The sequence below is a fragment of the Dermacentor albipictus genome, chromosome 8 (assembly GCF_038994185.2).
Source record: "Dermacentor albipictus isolate Rhodes 1998 colony chromosome 8, USDA_Dalb.pri_finalv2, whole genome shotgun sequence".
Taxonomy (NCBI): Eukaryota; Metazoa; Arthropoda; class Arachnida; order Ixodida; family Ixodidae; genus Dermacentor; species Dermacentor albipictus.
The window spans coordinates 44,218,051-44,242,727 of record NC_091828.1 but is presented as its reverse complement, the minus strand read 5'-3'; the positions used below and the strand labels follow the sequence as shown (position 1 = coordinate 44,242,727).

The following is a 24,677-nucleotide window of genomic DNA, read 5'->3' as shown; positions in this document are numbered from 1 at the left end:
TAGGTTTTCCCACTGAGATGTGGCAGTGCTATCAGAAACAGAACAGGAGAAGCAAGGAGCAGATAAACCAAGTCAGTGTAAAGCAGAAGCCCAGCCAATGCTATCTGAGTGAGAAAAACATTCTGGAGTTTTATGTGCCAAAATTCCAATCTCATTATGGGGCACACTGTAGTGGGGGACTCCAGATTGATTTTGACCACCTGGGATTCTTTAAGGTGCACCTAAACCTATGTACACAACCGTTTCTGCATTTTGTCCCCATCAAAATGCAGCCGCTCCAGCAGGGATCGCCATAGCTACTGCGCTACTGCATGAGTAAGTGCCCAATGCACGGAACTTAAAAGATTCTTCGCATCGCCCACTCACCACTGTGGGGTCCTCTTGGAGGGTCATGTCGTAGCCGCTCAGGGCCACGACGTAGAGGACGGCCTTGACGTCGTCAAAGCACTGGATCCACTTGCGCCGTTCTGACCGCTGGCCACCCACGTCAAACATCCTGCAGGAAGGTGATAACCAGACAGAGATGCAGCGCTACAGTACAGTACAGTCTCAAGTGGCATAGCGGTGAACAACCACACATCTCAATAGGGTGTGACCTCTTGCAAAGGACCTGTATGTTATATCTGCACACAAAAAACGCCTGCCTAAAATGCACATATGGTGCTGGAAAATTTGGTTCTCATGTCTGTACCCTAATCTGAGAGACCTTTAAGGCTTTATTTACTGAAGCTACAAAAGGTGCTGTTTTGACAAGCAGTCAAGTGAGATTTGTAGAGGTGTGAACTTCTTACCCTGTTCCAGTATACTAGAATTCTGTTAGCAGCGGCCTTTCAAAGTAAAAAAAAAGTTATGAAGAACTCTACTTTTAGAAAACTGCATATTTGGGCTGTACATATATACCATGAAGTACCTTATCAGTAATTTTAAGTACCTAATTCATCGTGGAACTACCACATATAAAATATGTAACGAATTGCTGCAGCGACAAGCAAGCGCTGAAACAACTCGAACTTAGGTAGAGCGAGCACCGTTCTAGCTCTGCCTAACCGACCGGCGCCATTCTACAGTGTTGGCAGATTGGTCGACGCACAATTCAGTTTATTACTGGACCACAGTGAACATTTCGAAGGCATTCGCTACAATTCCCAAGAATCTTGACGTTTTTTCATTCGAAAAGTGAGGAACCTTTATAGGGGCGTGAAATGCGTCCGCTATAGACAGACGCGCGCAGAGAGAAGAGAACGAACTTTGAGAGCGACCGGCGAGCAGCCGAGCGCCGGTGAAACTGAAACTTTATTGTACGTGACTTCCACGCCGAGGGGGCCGGCGCTGCGAACATAAACATCCGCTCGTTGTGCAGACGCTCACGGCGGCGGCGGCGGCGGCGGAATCGGATCCACTACAGGGCTCCCTCCCGTAGATACAAAGGTCGCTGCTGTCGCGCTGATGCCCAGGACACGTGCTTGCTCACGGGGCAGGGTTCGGATGGGGGAGAATCGGGCGGGGAACGAGTGGGGAGTCCAACAGGAACGCACAAGTTCGCCATGTACGCAGGCTTCACACGGTCGATTGAAATCACGTTTTCACGGCCGTTAACAGAAACAGTAAAAGTCTTTTCTCCGCGCTGTAGCACTTCGAACGGGCCGTCGTACGGTGTAGTGAGGCCGGGTCGGATGCCTTCGCGGCGCACGAAAACGTGAGTTGAGGCAGCTAGGTCTTTGCTTACGAAAACGTCGTAAGTGGAGCGCTGTCGAGATGATGTAGGTCGCAAGCGCTCAAAGAGCGACCGAAGTTGCTCAACGTAGGCAGGAGGCGAGAGGTTGGGGACTGCAGGTGGTGCGAAGAATTCGCCGGGTAGACGTAGTGTCGTCCCGTAGACCATTTCGGCAGCAGTACACCCGAGATCCTCTTTTATGGCCGACCGAATACCTAGTAAAACTAGCGGCAGGTCGTCGACCCATGAAGTTCGAGCGTCGCGGGCGATGAGGGCGGCTTTCAACTGGCGGTGAAGCCTTTCCACCATTCCATTTGCTGACGGATGGTATGCAGTTGTGTGGATGTGGCGGATACCGAGGATGCTTGTTAACGCTCCGAAGAGCTCACTTTCAAACTGTCGTCCGCGGTCGGTTGTTACCACGCTGGGGCAGCCGAAACGAGATATCCAACCGGCCACGAAAACGGACGCCACGGTTGGCGCCGTAATATCGTGTACGGGAAACGCTTCAGGCCAGCGCGTGTAGCGGTCAACGCAGGTGAGGATGTATCGTTTACCGCGCGATGAAGGCAGCGGACCGACAATGTCGATGTGAACGTGGTCAAAGCGAGAGTCAGGCGGACGGAAGGGTTGAAGTGGTGACTTAGTGTGGCGGGTCGTTTTTGCACGTTGGCAGCGTTGACATTCTCGAGCCCATTGGCGGACATCTGCGTTGATGCCGGGCCACACATAACGGGAGGTGATGAGGCGCTGAGTGGCGCAAACACCAGGATGGCTCGAATCGTGTAGCTTGCCAAAAACTTGACGACGGTGCGAGGAAGGCACAAATGGACGGGCATAGCCTGTTGACATGTCGCAGACGATCGTACCGGAGGAGAACGGCAGTGGCACCTCAGCAAACGAGAGAGATGTGGACCCTGCACGCAGGTCACGCAGCTCGTTGTCAGAATGTTGTGCCTCTGCGATGATGTCGAAGTCCACAGCAGTAGTGGAAAGCGCGTCGACACGTGACAGGGCATCGGCAGCCGCATTCACGGGTCCCTCGATGTACCGCAGGTCGGTCGTGAATTCAGAAATAAAATGCAGGTGCCGAATTTGCCGGGACGTGTGTGTGCTATGGTTTCCACGGAAAGCGAATGTTAGTGGCTTATGATCCGTCAGTACGTGGAACACGGTACCTTCGAGAAGGTGGCGAAAGTGGCGAATGCCAAGGTAGACAGCGAGGAGTTCGCGGTCGAAAGTGCTGTATCGAGTCTCTGCCGGCTTCATCTTCTGCGAAAAGAAACCGAGTGGACACCACAGATTGTGCTGGAATTGTTGTAGAACTGCACCAACGGCACTGGAGGAGGCGTCGGTGATGAGCCGCATGGGCGCGTCAGTTAGGGGATGCACTAGGAGGGTGGCTTGTGCCAGGGCATTCTTGGCTTCTTGGAAGGCGGCGTCTGCTTCGGATGTCCACTCCAAGATCGCAGGTGGTGCCTTTGGAACCTTCAGCATGTCGGTCAGAGGTAGAATGATGCGCGCTATATTCGGCAGGAACCGACGATGGAAGTTCAGAAGCCCGAGAAATTCGCGGAGCTTGCGAAGCGACGTTGGACGCGGAAAATCCCGCAGAGCTTGAACCTTTCTGTCCAATGGCTTGATTCCTTCAGGTGTGACAAGGTGTCCAAGAAATTCGACGTTGTCAACACCAAAAACACATTTGGCTGTGTTGATAGTTAAGCCATGTTCCTGCAGTCGCGAAAACAGCAACCGCAGATGGTCAGCGTGCTGCTCTGGTGAAGAACTTGACACCAGCAGATCATCAAGATAGGCGATGACGAAGTGCAGACCACGTATGACTTCGTTGATGAAGCGTTGGAAAGTTTGGCCTGCATTACGTAACCCGAAAGGCATGCGGACGTACTCGAATAGGCCAAAAGGTGTTGTGATGGCAGTCTTCGGTATGTCCACTGGTTCCACAGGAATTTGATGATATGCCTTGACTAGGTCAATCTTGCTAAATATGGTTGTTCCAGCAAGAGTGGTAGCAAAGTCGTGAATGTGCGGGAGCGGGTACCGGTCGGGAGCGGTGCGGGCATTCAATGCTCGATAGTCTCCACAAGGGCGCCAATCTCCGGGGTCACGCTTGGGCACCATGTGTAGGGCAGATGACCAGCTGCTTGACGATGGGCGGATTATGCCTAACTGCAGCATGTGATCAAATTCTCTGCGAGCTGTGGCGAGGCGGTCTCCAGCAAGACGTCGTGGCTTGCAGAACGCTGGAGGACCCGTGGTGACGATGTGGTGCGTCACAGTGTGCCGCACTGGAAGTTCCAAATTGGTAGGTTTGGTAAGTTCAGGAAATTCACTGACGATAAAGGCAAATTCTGATGATGGCGAATGTGGAGCTGGTTGCGTAGAGGCGGACAGCGGTGCGAGGATACCTTGCACGGAGAGGCTGGTCGTACAGTCCACAAGTTGACGGGTGCGGAGATTCACGTTCAAACCGAAATGGGTAAGAAAGTCCGCACCTAATATGGCGAAGCGCACGTCGGCGAGGATGAAAATCCACCGAAATATGCGACGCAGGCCCAGGTCAATGGTGAGGGAGCGTTGGCCATATGTTGCGATTGAGGATGTATTTACAGCTTGCAAAGGCGCAGTCCTCGGACAACGGTGTCGGTCCTGGCGAGAGGCAGGAATGACGCTTACCTCTGCACCAGTGTCCACAAGAAAGCGATGGCCTGCGATCCTGTCTGTGATGTAGAATAGGCGGCTTCCCGTAGCGGTTGAGTCACGCGCCGCCATTAGTGACTCACTTCCATGTTTCCCTGCCAGCGACAAGGCTGTCGACATTTTGCAGCGCTGGCGCCAAACCTGGTGTGGTACCAGCAGAAGCCGTCAGAAGTGTGTCTTGGGCGGGAACGGGAACGCGAACGTGAGCCACCTTTCGCCAGTGGAGAGCGACGAGGCGTGTCCATCTGCATTGCTGCCATGGTGTCCATCAGCCTGTCAATTTTCTCCTCGAGGCGAGATTGCCGGGCCTCGAGGTCTGATGTGACAGTGGTCGAGGACACCGCGGAGCTTGCGCCGGAGTAGTCGTTCACGCGGTCCGCGAGCTCTGCCAGTTTGTCAAGAGGCATATCATCCGCAGCTGCCAAAACCACGACAAGTGTCTGAGGCAAGCGTTGCAGAAACAGCTCGCGCAATAGTGGACTCTCGGAGTCTTGGGTACGGTCGCCGAGTAGCTGTCGCATCCGATGTAATAGCTGCGATGGTCGGCGATCGCCGAGTTCTTCCGCGTTGAGGAGTTGCTGCAAGCGGCTTCTCTCGGACACGGTTTTGCGTGTGAGCACTATGGCCTTGAAATGGTCGTAGGGCGTGGCCGGATGTGGGGCTCTCATGACGTCGTCAAACTCATCAGCTACCTCGGAGGAAAGTGCTGAGACGACATGCAGGTACATCACACGTTGCGATGTGATGCGCCGCAGATCGAAGAGGGCTTCTACTTGCGTGAACCACACGGCGGGATTCTTTGGCCAAAACGGCGGCAGCCGCAGCTGGGCATTGGAAATGGCGTCCATGGCAGCGCTGGGGGCAGGGATGTCGCCTGGCACTGTTGATTGGGGCTGAGGAGCCGGGGCGTCGTTGCTGAACACTGTAGTGTTCATTTCGTCTTCCATTGCGTGAGCTTGCTATGTCTGGGTCACCAAGCTATAGGGGCGCGAAATGCGTCCGCTATAGACAGACGCGCGCAGAGAGAAGAGAACGAACTTTGAGAGCGACCGGCGAGCAGCCGAGCGCCGGTGAAACTGAAACTTTATTGTACGTGACTTCCACGCCGAGGGGGCCGGCGCCGCGAACATAAACATCCGCTCGTTGTGCAGACGTTCACGGCGGCGGCGGCGGCGGAATCGGATTCACTACAACCTTCATTGCAGTAGATGACACAGTGGAAGGAGGAAGTGCAAGCAGACAAGGCGCAGTCAAGTGGAGGCTATAAAAAGTAAGCGTGCGATGCCGCTAGACGTTGCCTAGGCAACTGATTCTTGGTCACATTACATGATGGCCAAGCTTTTGTTTTCTTCTGAAGGTATAAACCTCTTACAAGTATGAAAGAGACAATGGTTTAGCGTATTCACAATGTTGCATGCAAGTCAGATTACGGAAAGCATATAAGTCCAAGATAGATCACCGAGTCCCAATACCAATTAACACTATCTAGCCCTTCCATCTACTTCAGATGCACTTCAAGGTGTTTTACAACCAAAATTACGTATGGTGCTCATTGCCAAGAAGCCAAGACCAGGGTAATGTTGAAACAGCTCCTTTGCGAGGCAGTACATTCAAAACGGTTGGTAGTGGCAAACATTGGCGACACCAGCTGAAGCTCCACATCAAATCAGCCAATTCAAAACAAACGTGTTGCTTGCTACATACATGCAACCAAGACATATCGACTCCACGCAGAATCGATTGTGGAGATATTATTGCAATACAACAGACGCGCTTATGAGACATGGTGCAAAGGAAGATGAAGATGGGCATCTAGGGGCTTGGCATGAGCTGGTCACCATATTGGCCTCTGACTGTGCTGCTCTTGTGAATATAGTGTAAATACTAGTAGTCTCTTTTGCCCGTGTCTTTCTGCACGTAACAACGTTCTGTGACCCCTACCTGAAGACAATGTCGTCGATCTTGAAGTGGGTCTCGATGATGCCGTTGGTGCGCACTCGGGCCCTGAGTACGTCCCGTGGCGTCGGCATGTACTTCTCCGAGCAGATGCGGTCCATGTTCTCAAACAGGCTGCAAAAGAGGTGGGCACGGTCATCCATTTCCCCACATTGTTGTTCTGCTTGCAGCTTTGTCGCAATGAAGCACCATCATGTCACCTTGCCCTCTGTAGCCTAGTGGGCACGCACACATCACCTCCTGACTTGCAAAAGCATCTCAAAGATGACTTCTCAAAAGCAGGCGTAAGAAAACATTACCCCAAGAGACATGAAAAGGACAACACAAAGCTTTTTTTTTTGCCTGCTTTTTAAAATCATAATGGAAACTCCCTCAGCTTTTTGTTGTTTTGCACATCATAATTACAATCTCACATTATATTCTGAGCCTGGTTGCGAATATAATGCAGTGTGCTATCTCAGGCTGTCAAATATAAACATATGCATGAACACATAGAGAAACAGTGTACCACATTTACTAGCATAACAAACAGACTTTTCCCCCGGACATAGTGCAAAATTAGGGTTAATTCGTCATGGTTGATTAATTAGCGCTGTAGATTAATTTTAATTGCCTGTAGTTCTTTAACATGCACCTAAATCTAAGTACACAATTGTTTTTTTTTTTGCATTTTGCCCCCATTAAAAGGTGGCCATTTGCAGCTGGAAGTTCAGCCAGTTCTGTTTACTGCTTACTGTTCACACAGGGCTCTAAACGACAGAGAGAGATGAAAGAAAGGGGAAACTAAGGAAGGTTAACCAGAGGGGAAGATCCGGTTTGCTACCCTACGCTGGGGAGAGAGGGAAAGAGAGAGAGAGGGAGCACAGGTACACAACAACAGGCTGTCACTATCACCGCACACTATCATTGCACAGGGCAGCAGCACTTGTAGCACTATAACCACCAGTTCTGGCTACAGCTGCTTGTAGGAACAGGGCCCCCAAGTCTTAGAGGAAGTACATTGGTGCATCACTCACTACAGCGCAGAGTCGTTGAGCTCGTACTCGAAGCCCCGTGCGACAGCCAACCGGACACCCTTGTCGTTCCAGAGGTTCTTCAGGGCGGACGCCACAAATGGCAGCATGGTCATGCTCTCATCAAAGCAGCACTGACAGCTCAGCACCGTCTGCGCATACATCTTCAGCGCAATGGACCAGCTTAAGGTTAGGCTCAGACGATTGCCATTGCAATAAGGAGAAAAAAACATACATAAACACTCACGTAAGGAAGGTATTCATCAATAAAAAGTAAGACGTCTCGAAATACCTTAGACAATTGTCATTGCAATAAGGAGAAAAGAACATAAACACTCGCGCAAGGAGTGTATTCATCAATAGAAAGTAAGACGTCTTGAAATACCTTAACAACTTTAGAGGAATGATAAGAGGAAATGACTATTAGATGGCAAACGAGGGTTGCCAACATTCTAGTTGACATCATGAGGGAGAAATGGTGCGGGGCAGGCCATGTTAATGTATAGGGCAGATAACCAATGGTCAAGTGGAGTAACAGGATTGGGGCCAAGAAAAGGGAAGCACGGTCAACAACAGCAGAGAAAATAATGTGATGAAATTTAGGATATTTGCAGGCGTAAGATGGGTTACAGTTGGCACAAGACAAAGGTACTACAGTGAAATCTCGGTACAACGAACTTCAGGGGACCGCGGGAAAATGTTCGTTATTCTGAAAGGTCGTTATAGTGAAAGCCCAAAAATTTGCCATAACAATAGCATTTCAGTAACGCAAGCGTCCTACCTTTGAAACGGTACCTCCTTGAACTCGTTTCTCACACAATGCACACGTGATCGTCAGACAAGGCACATTTATTTGAAATAGTCCGTGATCGTCTTCTGACGGGTGCAGCACAGACTCTGCAGCACGAACGATTCCAGACCATCCGCATTCTTATGCACGCCTTCGGTCGCTGTGCCGCTTTTGGCTATAAATATGCGGAGTTTTCGCAAGCAGTCCAACGCATCTGTGGCCGACACGGACTCGTCGCGGTCTTCGGGTGCTGCCGTAACGTGCAGCAAGATTCTTGCTGCTGCTTAAAGATTTTCTCCTTATCTTTGAGAATCGTGGCGATCGTCGACCGCGCCACTCCACGTTCTTTAGCCACGACGGATTGTTTCTTCCCGTCTTCTATCTCGCGAAGAATCTCTACTCTCTCGCTCAAAGAAAACTGCTTTCGCTTCTTCGCCGTGGTTAGAGTTGTTGAGCTCATGGCAACGCGAACGCCGGCACGCACTTCTAACACAATAATATAACCAGAAGAAAAACAAGATGCACAGGCCTGATACGGGTGACAGCACGCGAACAACTGAGAAAACAAGCAAGAAAAACGTGATGCGTCGTCACCTCCGCAACAGGAAAAAAAAAAAAGGCCCACTTCAGCGTTAATTACTACTTTTTTTTTTCTTCTGCCGCACCGTCTCAGGTTTTACGAGCCCATGCTCCCCGCCTCTCCACTCACAAAACCTGGTGCGTCGTTGCCTCCACAACGGAGAAGGAAAAAAATGGCTGTGGCTTAGGTAAGGTTAAGCCCAGGATGCGAAGCATACTATCCTTTATTTTAGTTGTTGAACCACTGTTTAGCCTGGTGAACTGCTGTTGCTTGGCTATATTTGGTTCGGCTAGACGAAGAAACAACTCATGCATTACTGCTTCGCCTTCAAGAGTGGAACGCGACAGCGTTCCCGTCGACCCGCCAAGGGGTGTAAGACAATGGGCTACAGGGCAGCGACTACGCGCCCCGCATTGGACGCGGTGAGCGTCGAGCAAAGCAGCGTTCGGCGCGGCAACGAAATGTGCGCCTGAGCAAGAGACGCATGCCTTAGAAACAGCTCGTTTCTAAGGCAACACCGCATTCACTAGAGGCGCTTTTGTACCGCTTTGAAGCATCGTACTCGTGGCTCAGTGGTAGCGTCTCCGTCCCACACTCCGGAGACCCTGGTTCGATTCCCACCCAGCCCGTCTTGCAAGAGTTGGGCCAAAGCCACTTCTCCTCTGTCGTGACGTCACGGTGTCACGTGGTTTCAAGGCGACACCGCCGCGCCTGAGGAGCTGGGTTGAGCTCTCGTAATATGCTTCGCATAAAAAAAAAGTCTCCGCCCGCATCTTTCTCCTTCCGCGCCATCTCAGGTTTTTGCGGGAAGCAAGTTGCAAGGCGGCCCGCTCTTCGCGCTGCGTTGTCTGCTAGCTTAGAGCTCCGACTGCCGCGACGGATACACTGAAATCTAAGAATCCTCGCATTTCGGGATATGAGTTCTTAGTACTGAGGTGTTGTTAAGATGACACGGAAATTAAATAACGATCGTTATTTTGAAATGTTCGTTATTCTGAAGTTCGTAGTAGTGAAATATTTTTACATTGAAACTACAAGCAGTCGGCACGGGATTTCATAAAAGTTCGTTAATCTGAAATGTTCGTTAATGTGGTGTTCGTTGTAACGGGGTTTGACTGTATAATTAGAGTTCACCAGGAAGAAGCTTTCATCCTATTGTGGATATAAAATGAGCAGATGATGATGGTGGTATCAGGCCATATACAGTCGGACTCACTTATAGTAATATACCAGTTTTAACAATACACTGGCTGGTGAACAATCAACTTTTGTATGCATTCAGTGGTGAAATAAACTGCTTACTACAATGCTCACATGCCGCATTGTCAGTTATAAAAATTTGGTTACCAGGTGTGTGTACCGAAAGAATAAAAATAAGTAATATCCACAGAAAAAACAACAACGAGCAGCTTCACTACAATCGTGTTTGTGCCGTACAGCAAGCATAAAACACCTTTTTTGCATTGACAAATAAAAAATTATTATGCACAAACCATCGGTGACAACTGTCAATGTAAGTGATAGCCCAAACGAACAAACGGATGGACAAGAGAGTGAGGTGATTATCCCCTCCCCTTCTTGCCACCCATCCCCGCTAGTACTCGCTTGCTCGAGAGCATACACCATTTCCCTTGCCATCTTCCTTCAGCCTCAAGGAGTTCTTTCCTGACAGCCATGGAGATGGACATGTGACAAACGATGATGATGACAAAACTTGGTCGCTAGCGACACAACACCCTTGTTGCAGGGCGTCTTTCTGGCTCAGATAAAGATACTGCTCGTCTTCTGCAGATGTCACTTGATCGAGCCAGGCTGGGCCACGTGGGATATTGGGCCAAGTGGGGCCGGATGGCGGGACATTCCCAAAGGATGTGTGGTCCATTAGAGTATCCCACACATTGGAGGTAGGCGGGAGGGTCAGTCGAGTTGATTCAGCGAGCCCGTGCATAGGTTAAAAGAGTGCTAACAGCAGTTAGGCCTTAGCTGCTTCAGTATGTTCCTGCCACAGTGTCAAGGACCTAATATATCTGGTGCCTGGAGTAATTCAGCTCGGGCAAGCAAGCTACCTCTTTTGTCACCAGACGTTACAGCACGTCCTGTTATGAACGAATGAAAGCCTCCTCTCTCCTCCTCCCTCCAGCTCCTCCCCAAAACTCGCAAGCCCGAGAACATGCGAACTGTCCCTTGCCTTCCTGCGGCAAATCAGCAAGCGAATTACGGAAGTGACAGTGCCCTTGCCTCCGTTCCCATCCCTCCTCACCACTCCATTGTGCGAGGGCTCATGCATAATGACCTCCCCCCCCTTCTTTGAACTTGGTTGTCTGAAAGTATGCACCTTTTTCGCTGGCGCTTTTCTTCGCCCACATCCGGCTGCGGCCTTACCAATGACCTACAGTAAATATGGTCAAAAGGGCCAAAGAAAGCTATTAGCTTAAACAAAAAAAAGAAAGGACAATGTAAGCCACTTCGCCACATCCACCTTTGTACCGCTTATCCTGCACGGCACGCCTTCATCGCATCACATTGCCAGCCTCGTACGCCCCCTCACACCGGAGGGGTGGAAGAGAGACGAAAGAGGGGTGACAAAGGTGTGCCATGCAGGGTGAATGGCACAAAGGCAGGGGCTGTGGCAAACTAGCTGGCATTTTTTTTTTTCTTGCCCTGCGTTTCGTTACTTTTCAGCGCAGACACCTAGTAGCCAGATTTAATTTTTATAGCCAATAATGCAGCACAGGAACATTATAGTAAGCAGTTTAGTTTACTACAGAACACATACAAAAGTTCAGAGTGCAGCAGTTCCTCATTGTTACATCCGTGTATTGTTAAAACCAGTAATGCCATAAGTGGGTTCGACTGTAGTTCTGCCTAATTAAAATGTTTGAATGTTTGTCCCATCAGCTTTTTTTAATGCAACCTGGTCATAACAATTATTGGCTACAATGGCATTTTCTTGGCAGTTGAATATTGTTAAAAGTGGCTTCGACTTCCCGTGCACATGCATGACTCAGCAGGCACTGCAAAAATGCAAGAGGCTAGGCTTAAACCGAAGCATCTTGTGTGCCCACCTTGTTCTTGGGATTCTCAAGGTTGATGCGCAGGATGCCCATGCCTGTCAGGACGTACTTCATGGAGCCCAGCAGGTTGTCCAGCACCGTCGGCTGCATGGCACAGGCACCATTTGACAAAATATAGCTGAGTGACTGCCAGCACACACTGTGCTCAGTATAAGCCGAGACTTCCACAAAAATTTCGCCCACAGAACCACATCTCGGCAACCTAACTCCCGAGAAATGCCGATACTGAAAGAAGTCCATTTCTGCCGTGACATCACACTAATGGGCTAATGCAGCTGTCTGGCTCATCTATACACCACATTCGCTCGATTACAACGGCCAGAATCTTTTTCTGGAAAAATTTATTGAAATATAACGTGCTCGTCAGAATCGACTACGAATGCGATAGGGAAGACCCAAATTCCACCCTCCCAATCTCAAACACAATCTTCCAATCTCAAAGGCACTGCTTTGTCATAATCTAAGCACAGGAAGTTTGTCAGCATTGGGACGCGTATAAATCTCTCCTACAGCAACTTCAGAGTTTAAATTATTTATTTTTCTGAGGGAAAACAAATTATGCTGTTCCTCTCGATGATCGGAGTGCGCAGTGCGATCGAGGGTGTTTCACTTTCCATTTCTGACCGCGAATAAAACTGGCTGTGTTACCCTAGGAGGTCCATTATAATTGAGTAAACATGGTACACATTCAATTTCAGGCGCACAGTAGTGTATTTGACACTGCATTCTTAGGGTTGCCACAGGCTACAATGTTGCATCACCACCAAATTGTTCGTGACAGCACCTACCCCTTCTGCACAAGAACATGGTTTGCAGCAGTCTGCAACATTTAGTTTAGCTCCAAAAGCTACTTGTTTTGATGGTACTGGGGTGATGGCAAAAAGTGGCCAGTTCTTTGCAGCGTTGGCACAAACTAAGAAGACTAAAGACTGGAGTTAGCCAAGGTGCGATGGCACTGTGTGGATAATGTGGTAACATTTAGGAAGTATTGCTTCCCATAGTCTACTTGAACAAGTAAATTCATGACCAGTTTAAGTATATCATAATGCTCTCCTTTGCCGACAAAAATGCTTGTTTATTAAATCATCGATTACTGTTAGCATGTGTCTACTGTAAGACATTCAGTGAGAGCACACTTGGGCCACGACTAATGTGTATAATATATACCTGCATATAAATGTGGGTCTCACTGAACAGTGCATGGTATTCCTTGGTAGATTGATCCGAGAGGCAACGCACCACATTTTGTAGCAGAATGCCACCACAAAGACGCCAAGCAATTGCACAATCGCACTGACAGACCAGTGCCAGTAAGAGTAAGCACAAGGACTCCTGAAATTTTGTCAAATCAGCATCTGTTGCATCACTGTCTGTAGCTGCCAATCTGCCACAGCTGTGCCAGTCAGTGTCAATCCCAACCAACTGCAACGACATGAAAGAGATGATCTTCCAACACAGTGGACACTTGCAAAATTCCTGCAGCCCTCTATCGACTGAGCCCAATGTAGTGAGTTTGACTCCCAGTCGCTGAGGCCACGTTTTGATATAAGGTGCTTAAAGCATTCGAAGTCCTTACAAATGAGGTCTCCCGCGGCACTAGTTCTACCCTTAGCATGTTAAATGGTGCCAATCAAGCCACAGTGGACTTGCTGTCCAACAAAGTGATTCTTTGCAAATGCGTATCAATACAGTCCATTGGGTCATTTTTGTCAATTACAACAAAACCCCAGTTATGCATCGCTCGATTTTGCAACGACCTGGGTTTTACGATAAATTAGTGCAGTCCTAGCGAACTCCCGCCCTCATGGAAACAATACATTAAAGACCTCAACTATACGATGCGAGATATGCTCGTCCCATCTCACGTGATGACCCACGTGAAACTGCGAACCTAACGGCAAGCACGTGAGAAGTGCTGCCCGCCTCCCCCCCCAGCCTTCAATAGCTCCTTTACGACGCAGTCCCCTTCGTATGCAGAAAATTACAAGTGGTTTCTGGGCTCTCTCCCTAGCCTCCTTTTTCCTTCCTTCGTGTACGCTGCCCTCTTAGCATTTGTTTTTCCTCCTCCTCTTTGCCTCGCTCAACCACTTCTAACCTTCATCCTTTCATTGCGCTTCCTCTCTTTCAGTGTCTTTTGTGTTTACTGCTTGTCCACAAGCTTCCACACTTCTTTTGCCAAGATGGTTTCACTTTCACGTGACTTGGCACTGAATGCCTCCGCATTATTGGTCAGAGTGTGAGTCAAGCTTGCCATCTTTGCACAGTGCCAAGACTGCTATCAGCCGCCTGCTTCGATGCTTCCAGTGCTGAGTCACGCGAAACTGATCTTTGAAAGTGATTACCTGAGACTACTGCCCCAGCAGGTAAGTAACATATAAAAACTTGTGTGAAGATTGAACCGATAGGCTACCGGAAGGCACATAGATCGTATCATAAATGTGTGTTCACATACACAGTCCGGAGCTTTGTGTTAACACGCAAGCCCACAAGACCTTTCATGCGCCTATCGCTGGGTTCTCGGTTTCGCATGGGTTGTTGCACGAGACAGGACGTGCGAGGAGCACTGCCTCGTGCTGACACTGTTGGCCATTGCCTCGGAGCAGAATGACATCACGGATGCTGCCGTGCCAGTGCCTACGCTCGTGGATACGCTACGTAGCATCGACAACATTTGGAAGTTCATCTGTGCAAGTGATGCTGTAGATAGCCTCCTAGCCGATGCTGCTCGCTCAAAAGAATGCTCTTGCTAAGTGGTTCAAAGAAAGTCTATAAAAAAACTGACCAACTTTTTAAAAGTTTGTAGGTTAGAAGACAAAAATGTTTGAGCATGCTGGCAGGGAGGATCGTGGTACACCATATGCTGAATCCCTCCAATAAACTGTGGCTGGCACCTGCACTGCAGTATGTTTTTTTTTTTTGCATGTGCTTTTCTGGCAGTTTTCGTTTCTAAGTCCTGCAGAGTATTGGCCTATAGTTTAAAGTGAAGCTCCTTGCAACTCTGCCGCACAAAGTTATGTGTTATAGACGTAATTTTTGTTAGTTGGACTATAGGATGTATATTATACAATGTTTTTGCAAGCTCACACAAAAATCATATAATCGGGGTTCTGCTGTATTACTATTATTTTTTATTATGTTGTTCATCGGAAACTTCTGCCACGAGGGCATCATGCTACGCAAGCAAGCACGCAGTCATGGAACCAATGGGAGACGTGGTCCGAGAGACCTCGTCGCTTACCCTGAAGCTGCGCAGCTCTTCATCAGAGAAGCCTTCGCTGTGGATGATTTTCATCTGCTTCACGATGGTGCTCTTGCCGCTCTCCCCAGCACCTGGTGGGACATGGAAACAAAGCCACTGTCAAGACTCCAGCTGTCGCAACAAACTTGATGTGTGGGCCATCATTAACCCTTTCGGGGTCACCACCCCACGTGTATAGTAGTGAAAACAAGCTGCAAACAAGGCATACATGTTTTCTTTCATTTTTTTTTATTTTTTGTTTGCCAATTTCCAAAGACCTAGCAAATGTAAACCCTACTCAAACTTCAAATTGAGGTTGCAGTATTTGTAAATAAATAAATAAATAAATAAATACATGTATCATGAGGACTGCATGTTTGAAAGATGTGCCTTTTGCAACGAAGCACCAGCAAAAAAATATATTTATGTTCATTTGCCGCTTGGATCCCGTGAGAAACAATCATCACTTCGCAAACTGGTGGCCACCACCATGCTGGCTGCATGCTCCCACCTGCACACAGTTTCTGGTTATGGGGGCAGCAAAAACCAATTTGTATCACATTTCCCGTCATTTCCATGAGGTGCTTGCCGGCATGGTTCTCTCACAGGCTTCCAATTCCTCTGTTGACGGGCAAGTGTTCAGAGATTGACGACAATGCCATGCATGTCTTTCTTTTCTCTTGACATGGGAGATCAGATTGCATCCAATTTAGTGATCCAGCAAGCAACTACTGCATCGTATTTGTCATTCGCCTGCTCTTTCAGGCAAACTTATATGTGTGTGCTCACATGTACACGTGACTTTTACTATGGCTGCATATGCTGGTTGTTCCAGCTATTTTGGAGATACAAACTAGTCACAGGAATTTTACTATGTACTTAAATACTTGTTACTGAACATTCGCGTATTAAAGAATAAATCACATAGACAATACGAAATCTTTGTTGTTATTCTAATTCTAATTTGCTGAATTTTTCTGGATCCAAGTTATTCTGAATTTATGAAATCTGCAATAGAAAAACATAAACTGCCCTCTCAGGGCTAAGCGATAAGTGTGATCTCGTGCAAAGATCAATGTATGAAAAGAAAGAGGTCACCCTAATATGGTATCGTGACGACTAGCTGAGCATGTAGATGCACTGACAATGAGATTTCAAGCACAAAGTGAGATGCAAGCTAGGTTTTTCTGTATATAACCGCTTTCATGATTGAACTCCATCGAACACAAACTATGGAGACACCCCTCGATGAGCTAAAACCCAACCTGCAGTTATGTATGATCAACTCTTAGTTGCACAGTGCACCACACCACACGAGAAAAACACTGCCGCTCACCAGAAGTCACAGCACGAGTTTTCCAGCTAGTGTGGGCATGCATTTTTTTAGGGGGCGAAAATTTAACAAACTAGGATCAACGACACCACTTTAGTCTTTTCGCACCGATTTCTCTGTCCTTCGTCTTCTCATTCCAAGCTGTCTAGTCAAAATTCACCATTTGCATTCCATGCTTGCCATCTTCCGGGCTTTCTCTTACTTCCTTCGACATTGTGCACATTAGGAACATTCCTTGTGCCATATCAAAGTAACACATACATGCACTGAATATATATTGTGTGAACACAACTCTTCCGAGTCACCTGCGCTCAAATTTTGCACAGAGATGGCATTTCGTGCTTGCCTAGCTTACTACATGCCTATGAACTGGAAATACTTGTCATCTGCAGCTATGCCATGCCAAAGGGAGAGAGAAAGAAAGGAGAAAAGTTGAGCAGGTGATTTTGCTGCAATGGAACAGTGGTGCCACCTGTCATTATTAGGGTGAAACAAACATGCACACAGTTTCGCCATTACAATTGAACCCACTTACAATAACGTTCAAGTGCCAAGAAAATCCCATTGATACAACTGATAATTGTTATAACAGGGTCAAAAGAAAGTAAGCAGAGGGGACAAACATTCAAACATTTCATTGAGACAGAAAGAAACGGAGTCAAACCCATTTATACATTACTGTATTTCACAACATTCAAATGTAACAATAAGCAGCTGCCCCATGCTGAGCTTTTGTGCATGGTCTAAGGTAAAGTAAGATGCTTACTACAATGTTCCCATACTGCTTTATTAACTACAACAATTGAACCTGGCTACTAGGTGTCTGCGCCGAAGAGAAAAGGAACGCGAAATCCAGGAAAATAAAGAAAGAAGAAAAATGTGAGCCATTTTGCCACACTTACCTTTGTCCAGCATACCCGACACGGCATGCCTTCGTACCCTCTCTTCCATCTCCCTTCCACACCTCCGACGTTGGCGAGAAGGCGGAAGGGAAATGGGAGAGGGATGCATGAGGCCACTGATGCGATGCAACAAAGGTGTGACGAGCAGGATGCATGGCCCAAAGGCAAGTGTGACAAACGGGCTTGTGTAACCCTCCTTTCACCCCTCCCTCCCAAGAATCTTGCATTAATTTTCCTTTCGGTGGACACACCTAGGAGCCAGATTTCAGTGTCACAACGAATGACACGGCATGGAAGCATTGTAGTCAGCAGTTTATTTTACCACAGAACACATACAAATGTTGACGGTGCATCGGCTGCTCAGGTTATATCCAAAATATATTTTAAACTGTTATTGTTATAGGTGCATTCGACTGTACATCGTCCTGTTCCTGTGAATGCTGAATCGTGTTTTTATATGGCAATGCTGTACATGACATATACTTTCGATTGATTATGAATTACGCACTTAAATGGACACTAAAGGCTAATATCCAGTCCAACTAAAGTGATCGATCAGTGCTCGAGAAACAATAAGGCATCAATATTATCACGAACAGAGCCTTCATAATCGAGAAATAAAGGTAAATGCAGAACGCGATTAGAGACTACCCTGGGATATTCAAGTACTTGCCCGATGACGAAAGCACTCCTCAGTTAAATTCTGTCGCTAGTACTCAACCACTTGTTGCAAAACAACACATCCTTGTATTGTAAGGAGAAATAAAATTTTACTTGTCCAGTTCTATGTCATCTTTACAAAAGGAACTCATTGAAATTACCCTTGACAATGACACGGGTGGTCAAAAGGTTTCGTTTTCGCTTGATTTCGCACCGTCCACGCTTTCTCGTATTAGTAGTTTCGTTATCGCATAGTGCTGTGCTGGTTTTGCTGGCTCGCGAAACTCGTACAAATTGCAAGTAACAGAGAATTCAACTTCCATGTGATGTTGCGGGATGCCCGAATGGTCTAGGCCACTTGACCAAAAAGCAGCCGCAGCGACGAATCCACCGCTCTGTCTTGGCTCAGTACCATCATCTGTTGGGTGCCACTTTACTCACGAACGGCAGCAAAGGGTGCTGATAGCGTATGCAACTTCACCACTACCTCGGTTGGGTGGTGGGTGATTTGAATTTCAAAAAAGGTATTCAGACCTTTCAGATGCAATTTTCTTGTAAACTAAGTCTTTTCTTGGCACAAAACAAGCGTTGCAAGGTTTCTGCAATGGTATTTAAACAGTCCACGTCGACTAAGTATTTGTCTTTAGGAATGTAGCACCTATATGTGGTTTCATGCACTTCCTCCACTGTGTGAAGTATGAGCACGAGAGCCAGCACATTAGCTGGAAATGTCATGTATACCTCACGCTGCCATTTACACAACAATCTGTATCTGGAGCAGGAAAAAAAAGCATTGTATTTTGGTTTTACATGCCAAAACCACACTCTGATTATGAGGCATGCCATAGTGGGAGACTGTGGATTAATTTCGACTGGCTGAGGTTTTTCAATGTGCACCCAATGCATGGCACAAGGGAGTTTTTTAATTTTGTCCGCAATGAAATGTGGTTGCCTTGGCCAGGATTTGATCCCACGATCTCGTGCCACTGTGCACGAGGTCGTGGGATCAAATCCTGGCCACGGTGGCCACATTTCGTCTAGTGGTCGCCTAGCAGCCATAGCCACTAAGCCACCACGGTGAATACTGAGGAGCAAAGGAAGAGGAAAGGAGGACCGTGCACCCACCGAGCAGCAGGATCTTGATGACATTGCACTCCTGGCGTGCAAGCTCGGCGATCTGCCGGTCGATCTGGGCACTGCGCAGGCGCGCCTTCCTCTCCTCATCGTCAAGACTGAGGCATCCCCCCATGCTCCATCACCACTGGGTGCCGCCACGTGCACCACCACAGGGAATTGATGACACGGCGACTGGTGGGAGACGGCGCGCACCGCTGTTGCCGCTGATGGTACAGCAGCTGCCTGCAACGAGTCCATGCCAATGTGATTGCCAGAACAGCCTTGTGCACATGAAACCACACCACGAAAAAGCCAATGTAGAATTTGCAGCTTAAGGACAAAACAAATGACAAAGGCCTTTGTGTTGCATTCCACATCATGATTAAATACAAAAGATAGAAAGAAAGAAGTTCCAGCAAGGTTTTTTTCATTAGCTACTTTTTAAAACGTGTCACTTAGTACTAATAACGCACCATTCGCATAACAAATTTTTCCACAACATAAACGCTACCTGATGTTACCTGAATAGATGTGCAACAAAGCGCCACCTGTGACTAATATTATTAAAAATAAATTTATCCAATGTGCTACAAGAATCCTTCAACAATTATGAAAGTACAGAAGGTAGTCATCGGGGCTCCCTGTAGGATGTGCATAAGTTACTTAAATGGCAGCAACATACGTCTGTTAGTTTCAGGTCTTGTATGGTGAAACGGTGATTCTGCCCAGGTGCCTGGCCTATATCGTCATCAACCTACCTAAGTCCAGTCCACTGCAGGTCAAACGCTTCTCCCAGTAATATACAGGTACGCTTGTTCCACATCAACTGACTCTATCTTATACCTGCTAACTTCCTAATTTCACTGCACCAGCCAATGATCCACCATCGTCGAGTGTTTTTCTCTTCCTTTAGCCAGCCTTAGCACACCATTCCATTTCTCTGATAGAACACCAATAGACCTTTTTTTTTCCACTTCACAACTGCACTTTGCATTAGCCCAGCTCATGGTAGCACCGGTAATCTTACAAATGAAGTGCTAGCTACCCATGCTGGGTCTCACTTAATGTGCATGGTTTCATCACAAGAGCCACATCTGCGTTTTCCACGTCACGGCACAACCAAACCACACTTGTATGCGCTGTTTGCAGAAATGACCATGCTGTCGTTAGCTGGGCACACTGCCTGGCTGAAAAGCTAGCTTTACAGTTATGCAAAGGGTCCATTACCTGCTCCACACATTACATGATTTGTCAAACTCCATCTATCTCTCTTATCCTCGTCAGTGGTGGTGTGTGCATACGAACACTGAAGGCGCAAACTGCGTTTTCATCCATTTTAACTTTTCTGAGGTGCAGGGTGCACTTTTTTTTTCTTGCTTTCTGAATGAACTGCCAGCACCTTTTTGCCAACAGCAAGAATTTGAGACCTAAACATTCCACCAAGATTGGCACCTCTGACATTGTATGGGAAAGCGCATAAGTGACTTCTCATATCCTTATTAATTAATTTTCAGTGCAATGTATATCGCAATAAAAAAAAATTATATGGTATTAAAGGGCAAGTCCTAAGCTCCCTCCTACTGTAATGTTTAACTGTAATATGCTTGAGAACCTTGAGACCACTGCATCAGAGGTTGACTCACAACTCTCACCACCTAGTAGCGACATGCAGAAGTACGCAGCGTACCAAAATTCACCAATGCGCGCGAGCAGCATCGGGGCACTGAACGCGATTGCTTCTCTGCTGGAAATGTTTTTTCTCAAAATTTTGGGCTGCCAAGTTGGGAGTGCAGCCCTTACATGCATGCGGCCCTTACACGAGTCTATAGGGTAGTTTTCTCTTAGAAAGTAGCAGAAAACAAATTCTGGTGCTGCTTTAATGCGCATTAAGGAAAATGCAGCAGGATGCAGCAAGGTTTGCCTTTTGGAGCAGTTTGGAACAACTAGAGTAGCAATCACAGCACTGAAGGTGTTATAGGAGGAACTTTGCCGATGATGACAATAGTGCCATGCATAGCATGTGAAAATAATGTCGAAACAATGTGTTTTGTTAGCACATCACAGTATACATCCAGAGATCAGTGAGGATGTAGAAACCCTATGCTAGGCACTGGGATTTTAGGGACAGTAAAGGAAAGTTTACCTAACCTGTGGTGGAGAATGGTAAAAAAAAAAATTACTGCTGGTGCAAGAGTAAGGAACATAAAGAATATAATTTAGGGCAATAAATTTCTTTCGGGATTAATGAGTTGTTAGCACAAACCGGGGGTGTTAAAGAATGAAACTAGGCGCAGAAGAAAGGTAAAAGTGATGATCTTGGTGGCATCTGCCACCACACCATTTCAATAGGGAAACTCTTAAGATTTGTCCATCCGTTCATCGCTGAGGCATGCACACCTCAAGGCCAACGCCGACGAGCTCCAGAAGATTCGATGACAGCAATCACTGGCCAATTCCTGAGGATTGTCCACAGAGTGGCTGAAAACTCGATGCGACTCAAGCATGCTGATTCATTGCCGAAAGTGTGACATTTTTCTGTGCATCATTGTCTGCACGGACTACTACTCTTAATTTTCATTACGTAAAGTATAATACTGCCAGCTCTAGCCACGTGAAAAAATATGTTCACAATGTAAAATGTAAGAGAGAAATGTTAAAAATCCCCTTTTCTAGCACGCTGAGCCACTGTCACAAGTGTTGGCTTAATGCCAACGCTTTCGTTTGCCATGTTGCCAACACTTGCCACATTTGTGCAAGCAAAAATGTTCTTATAATGAATACACTTATTAGGTGTCTGGATTCAGGTCACATTTTGTTTTCCTATCTGTATGATGTCTTTCTCTCTCTCAATTGCAAGTTTCAAGAAGTGCACAGCTTGAGATGGTGCGAAAGAAAATGGATATGGGACAGGTGCATGGCCCTGCGTCTGTCTTCTTTCGTCACGCGACATGTGTGTGCACTTTTTAAATCCTGCAAGTACAAACCAACTAGCCCAGCAACATGCTCTTGCTTCTAACGTTACACCAATCACACTAAGCACACTTTGCGAGCTACACAAATGATGCTTTTAAAGATGGTTTATGCGCTTTGGCAAATATTGTTTGCAAAAACTTTGCCCTTATGAAACACATACTATGATTCATGATTTACATTGTTAGCCTGGATGCATGTGATTGTGGAATTGAAGCAAATGAGTGCTGAAGAAATGCACATTCAATAGAAATGCTTTGGCTATCCCCAGTTTTAATACATACGCCCTCAAAATATTCGACATAAATATTGCACACAATTTTTCACACCAGTGTGCACAGAAAAGCTTGGTGGAAAAACAAAGGCCCATGTGCTGGCACTGCATTTTGCGTAAGCGTTCCTTCAAAGTGCTGTGTTCGGCATTCCCTGCCACATCTTTAAGCACATATTGGCTCCATAACTACACAACATGTGTGCTAAAGTTCGTAATTTAAAAAAGTTTATTAGTGAATTTTTGTTGACATACGCATAAGGCATGTGCAGAAGCAACATCCGCTTGGCTTGCACAGCGTTTCTTGAAAACCTGTAGAATGCGCTTGGCTAAATTTGTGAGTGTATACAACAGTGCAGGCACACAGACTAGTTATCAGAACGACTCCGTGACGCTGAAAAGAATACAACACGGCAAACTGGACTACACGCAAAAGCCCCGCACATTTAGTTTCGAGTGCGCGCCCAAGACAGCTGTGCAGAGACAGCCCAGTGTAGCTGTGCACCGATATTATTACTCGCGCGCCCGAGCCGAGCGCCTTTGCGCAAGACAGACGCGAGAAAAACAAGCAGCTACGCGCCAATCGCAGCCGACAAGCGAGCGCTTGCAAGCTCCACCCCGCCACTTTTTCACGCCGCAATCTCTCGCATCGCTCAAAAGAGCGCGCGGCCAATCTCCTGCTACACGCCCGTGCAGAGCCGCCGAGCCACACCTCAGCAGTCGATGCACGCGATTTCACACAACAAAAAGAAACGAGCACGCAAACGAACGAAGCAGGCACGCAAACTACGCGCGCTCCCAATGGAGCGTTGGCGGCCGGTGAGTTATGCAGCGAGCGTCAAGAATAGTGCCGAGATCATGCGGACATCCGGGTCTCGCGGTTACGCGCTACAGGTGCGTAGCGTAGCACCGTAGCGGAACGGCGGACCGTGGGAGCTACCGACCCCGTGTGTTTGGTATATTCAACACGGCGGACGCTGCGAACAGAAGAGTTTTTTTCTTTTTTTCCCGCTCGGAGATTTCGCTATCACGGTGGTAGGTGAAGCCAGCAGTTATACGAGCGCAAGATGCGACGAACAACCCCGACCTACTACAGAGCACGCGAAGGCGGCGATTTCACCGCTGCGTAGCATAAAAACTCGTTTCCTCGGGATATATTTTCGACATCGCAGGCAGTACGTAAGGGTAGGCAGTCTGTTCTACATGCATGTTCCGCTAGCCCGGATGGTCGAACACTGGATCGGAACTGCCCCTGAGGCAGTGATGCACCCTACTAACGCGCAACCACCAAAATTCGAGCAAATGTTCCAGCAAAAGTCGCAGGTTGCAGAAATTTACAACACACAAGTGACGGCGGCGCAGAAGACGGTCTAGTATTTAACTTAGTGCTATGGGTCGAATTCGCGGCCGACCACATTCATCGGCTGCGGGTAGCACACGAAACGCTGCGCAGTGTGCAAAGCAGCCTGGCACCCTAGCTTGGCAATGCTCACAGATAAGACAGTGCGCGCGAGGAATGCTCCGCCCAGCTATCCCTTCCGATAAGACTGCGCGGCTTCGTCAAATGAGGTTGCTGCGCACGTGACGACAAAGCGAGCAAGCTCATTTGCGACAACAAAGCGCGCGTGCACAGCACGCTGCGGCGGACATTTTTAAATAGACGGTGTGATGCTAATGGGTCGCTTACGCTCTTTTTTTTCTTCGTTGAGAGGGGTCGACACGGACGCGGTCACGATGCCTCGCCGGGCGCCGTCAGTCAACGCGGTCTCAGCGGCACCTCCATATGGCTCGTTCGGTCACAGCACAGAACAAGGTCGGTCACCAGAGCGTCGAGGCGGAAGAGTGACAAAAATACGGCGCTGACAACAAAAAACGTGCTCACGCAATGACTCACGCACGCACGCACAGGCTTGTTGACATTCCCAGAAACCCTTACGAGAGACGCCGACGAAGCTTCGACAAACTGCCGTGGCACGTCGCCAGCATCGACATAATTTAGCACTGCATGAAAAAAAAAATTATATCAGCCGGCAGGTCACAAATTTACTTCGCTCGCAGCTGTTATTACTTTGCACTAGGACGAACCAAATAGACATACTATAATGGAATAAAATGAGTCCACAGAGCCACAAATAAAAGAATACTTCATGCGCTTTTGGAGTAAATACACTGTATACGTTTCACAATACTATCAAACAACACTCGTAAGACTGCGCGGACGTTAATACGGAGATAATTCCGAAGCGTATCAATGCATTCATTTAACTAACCTATTTATTTACCTTTGAGTGCCGCGCTTCCGTAAACCAGATGGCGACACAGTCTGCCTTTCGTTGTCGCCT

The 24,677-nt window shown here is 47.7% G+C and overlaps 1 protein-coding gene across 3 annotated transcripts in view; it reads right to left on the bottom strand.

Annotated features, from left to right (window-relative positions):
- The window catches only part of LOC139048746 (guanine nucleotide-binding protein G(o) subunit alpha-like), a 40,228-nt gene extending 15,902 nt beyond the window's left edge, over positions 1–24,326 (bottom strand). The window contains exons 1-7 of one of the 3 annotated variants that reach the window (XM_070523303.1): positions 24,023–24,326; positions 19,104–19,337; positions 15,084–15,175; positions 11,837–11,929; positions 7,405–7,565; positions 6,374–6,502; positions 367–496 (exon numbers count right to left, since the gene is read on the bottom strand). In XM_070523303.1, coding sequence (XP_070379404.1) covers positions 367–496; positions 6,374–6,502; positions 7,405–7,565; positions 11,837–11,929; positions 15,084–15,175; positions 19,104–19,227 — 729 coding nt within the window. In that variant the 5' untranslated portion in view covers positions 19,228–19,337; positions 24,023–24,326. Of the gene's footprint in view, positions 1–366; positions 497–6,373; positions 6,503–7,404; positions 7,566–11,836; positions 11,930–15,083; positions 15,176–19,103; positions 19,338–22,590; positions 22,610–23,422; positions 23,816–24,022 lie in introns of those variants that run through there. The other 2 variants (XM_070523304.1, XM_070523305.1) reach the window with 2 other exon arrangements.
- Positions 24,327–24,677: the final 351 nt, after the last annotated feature.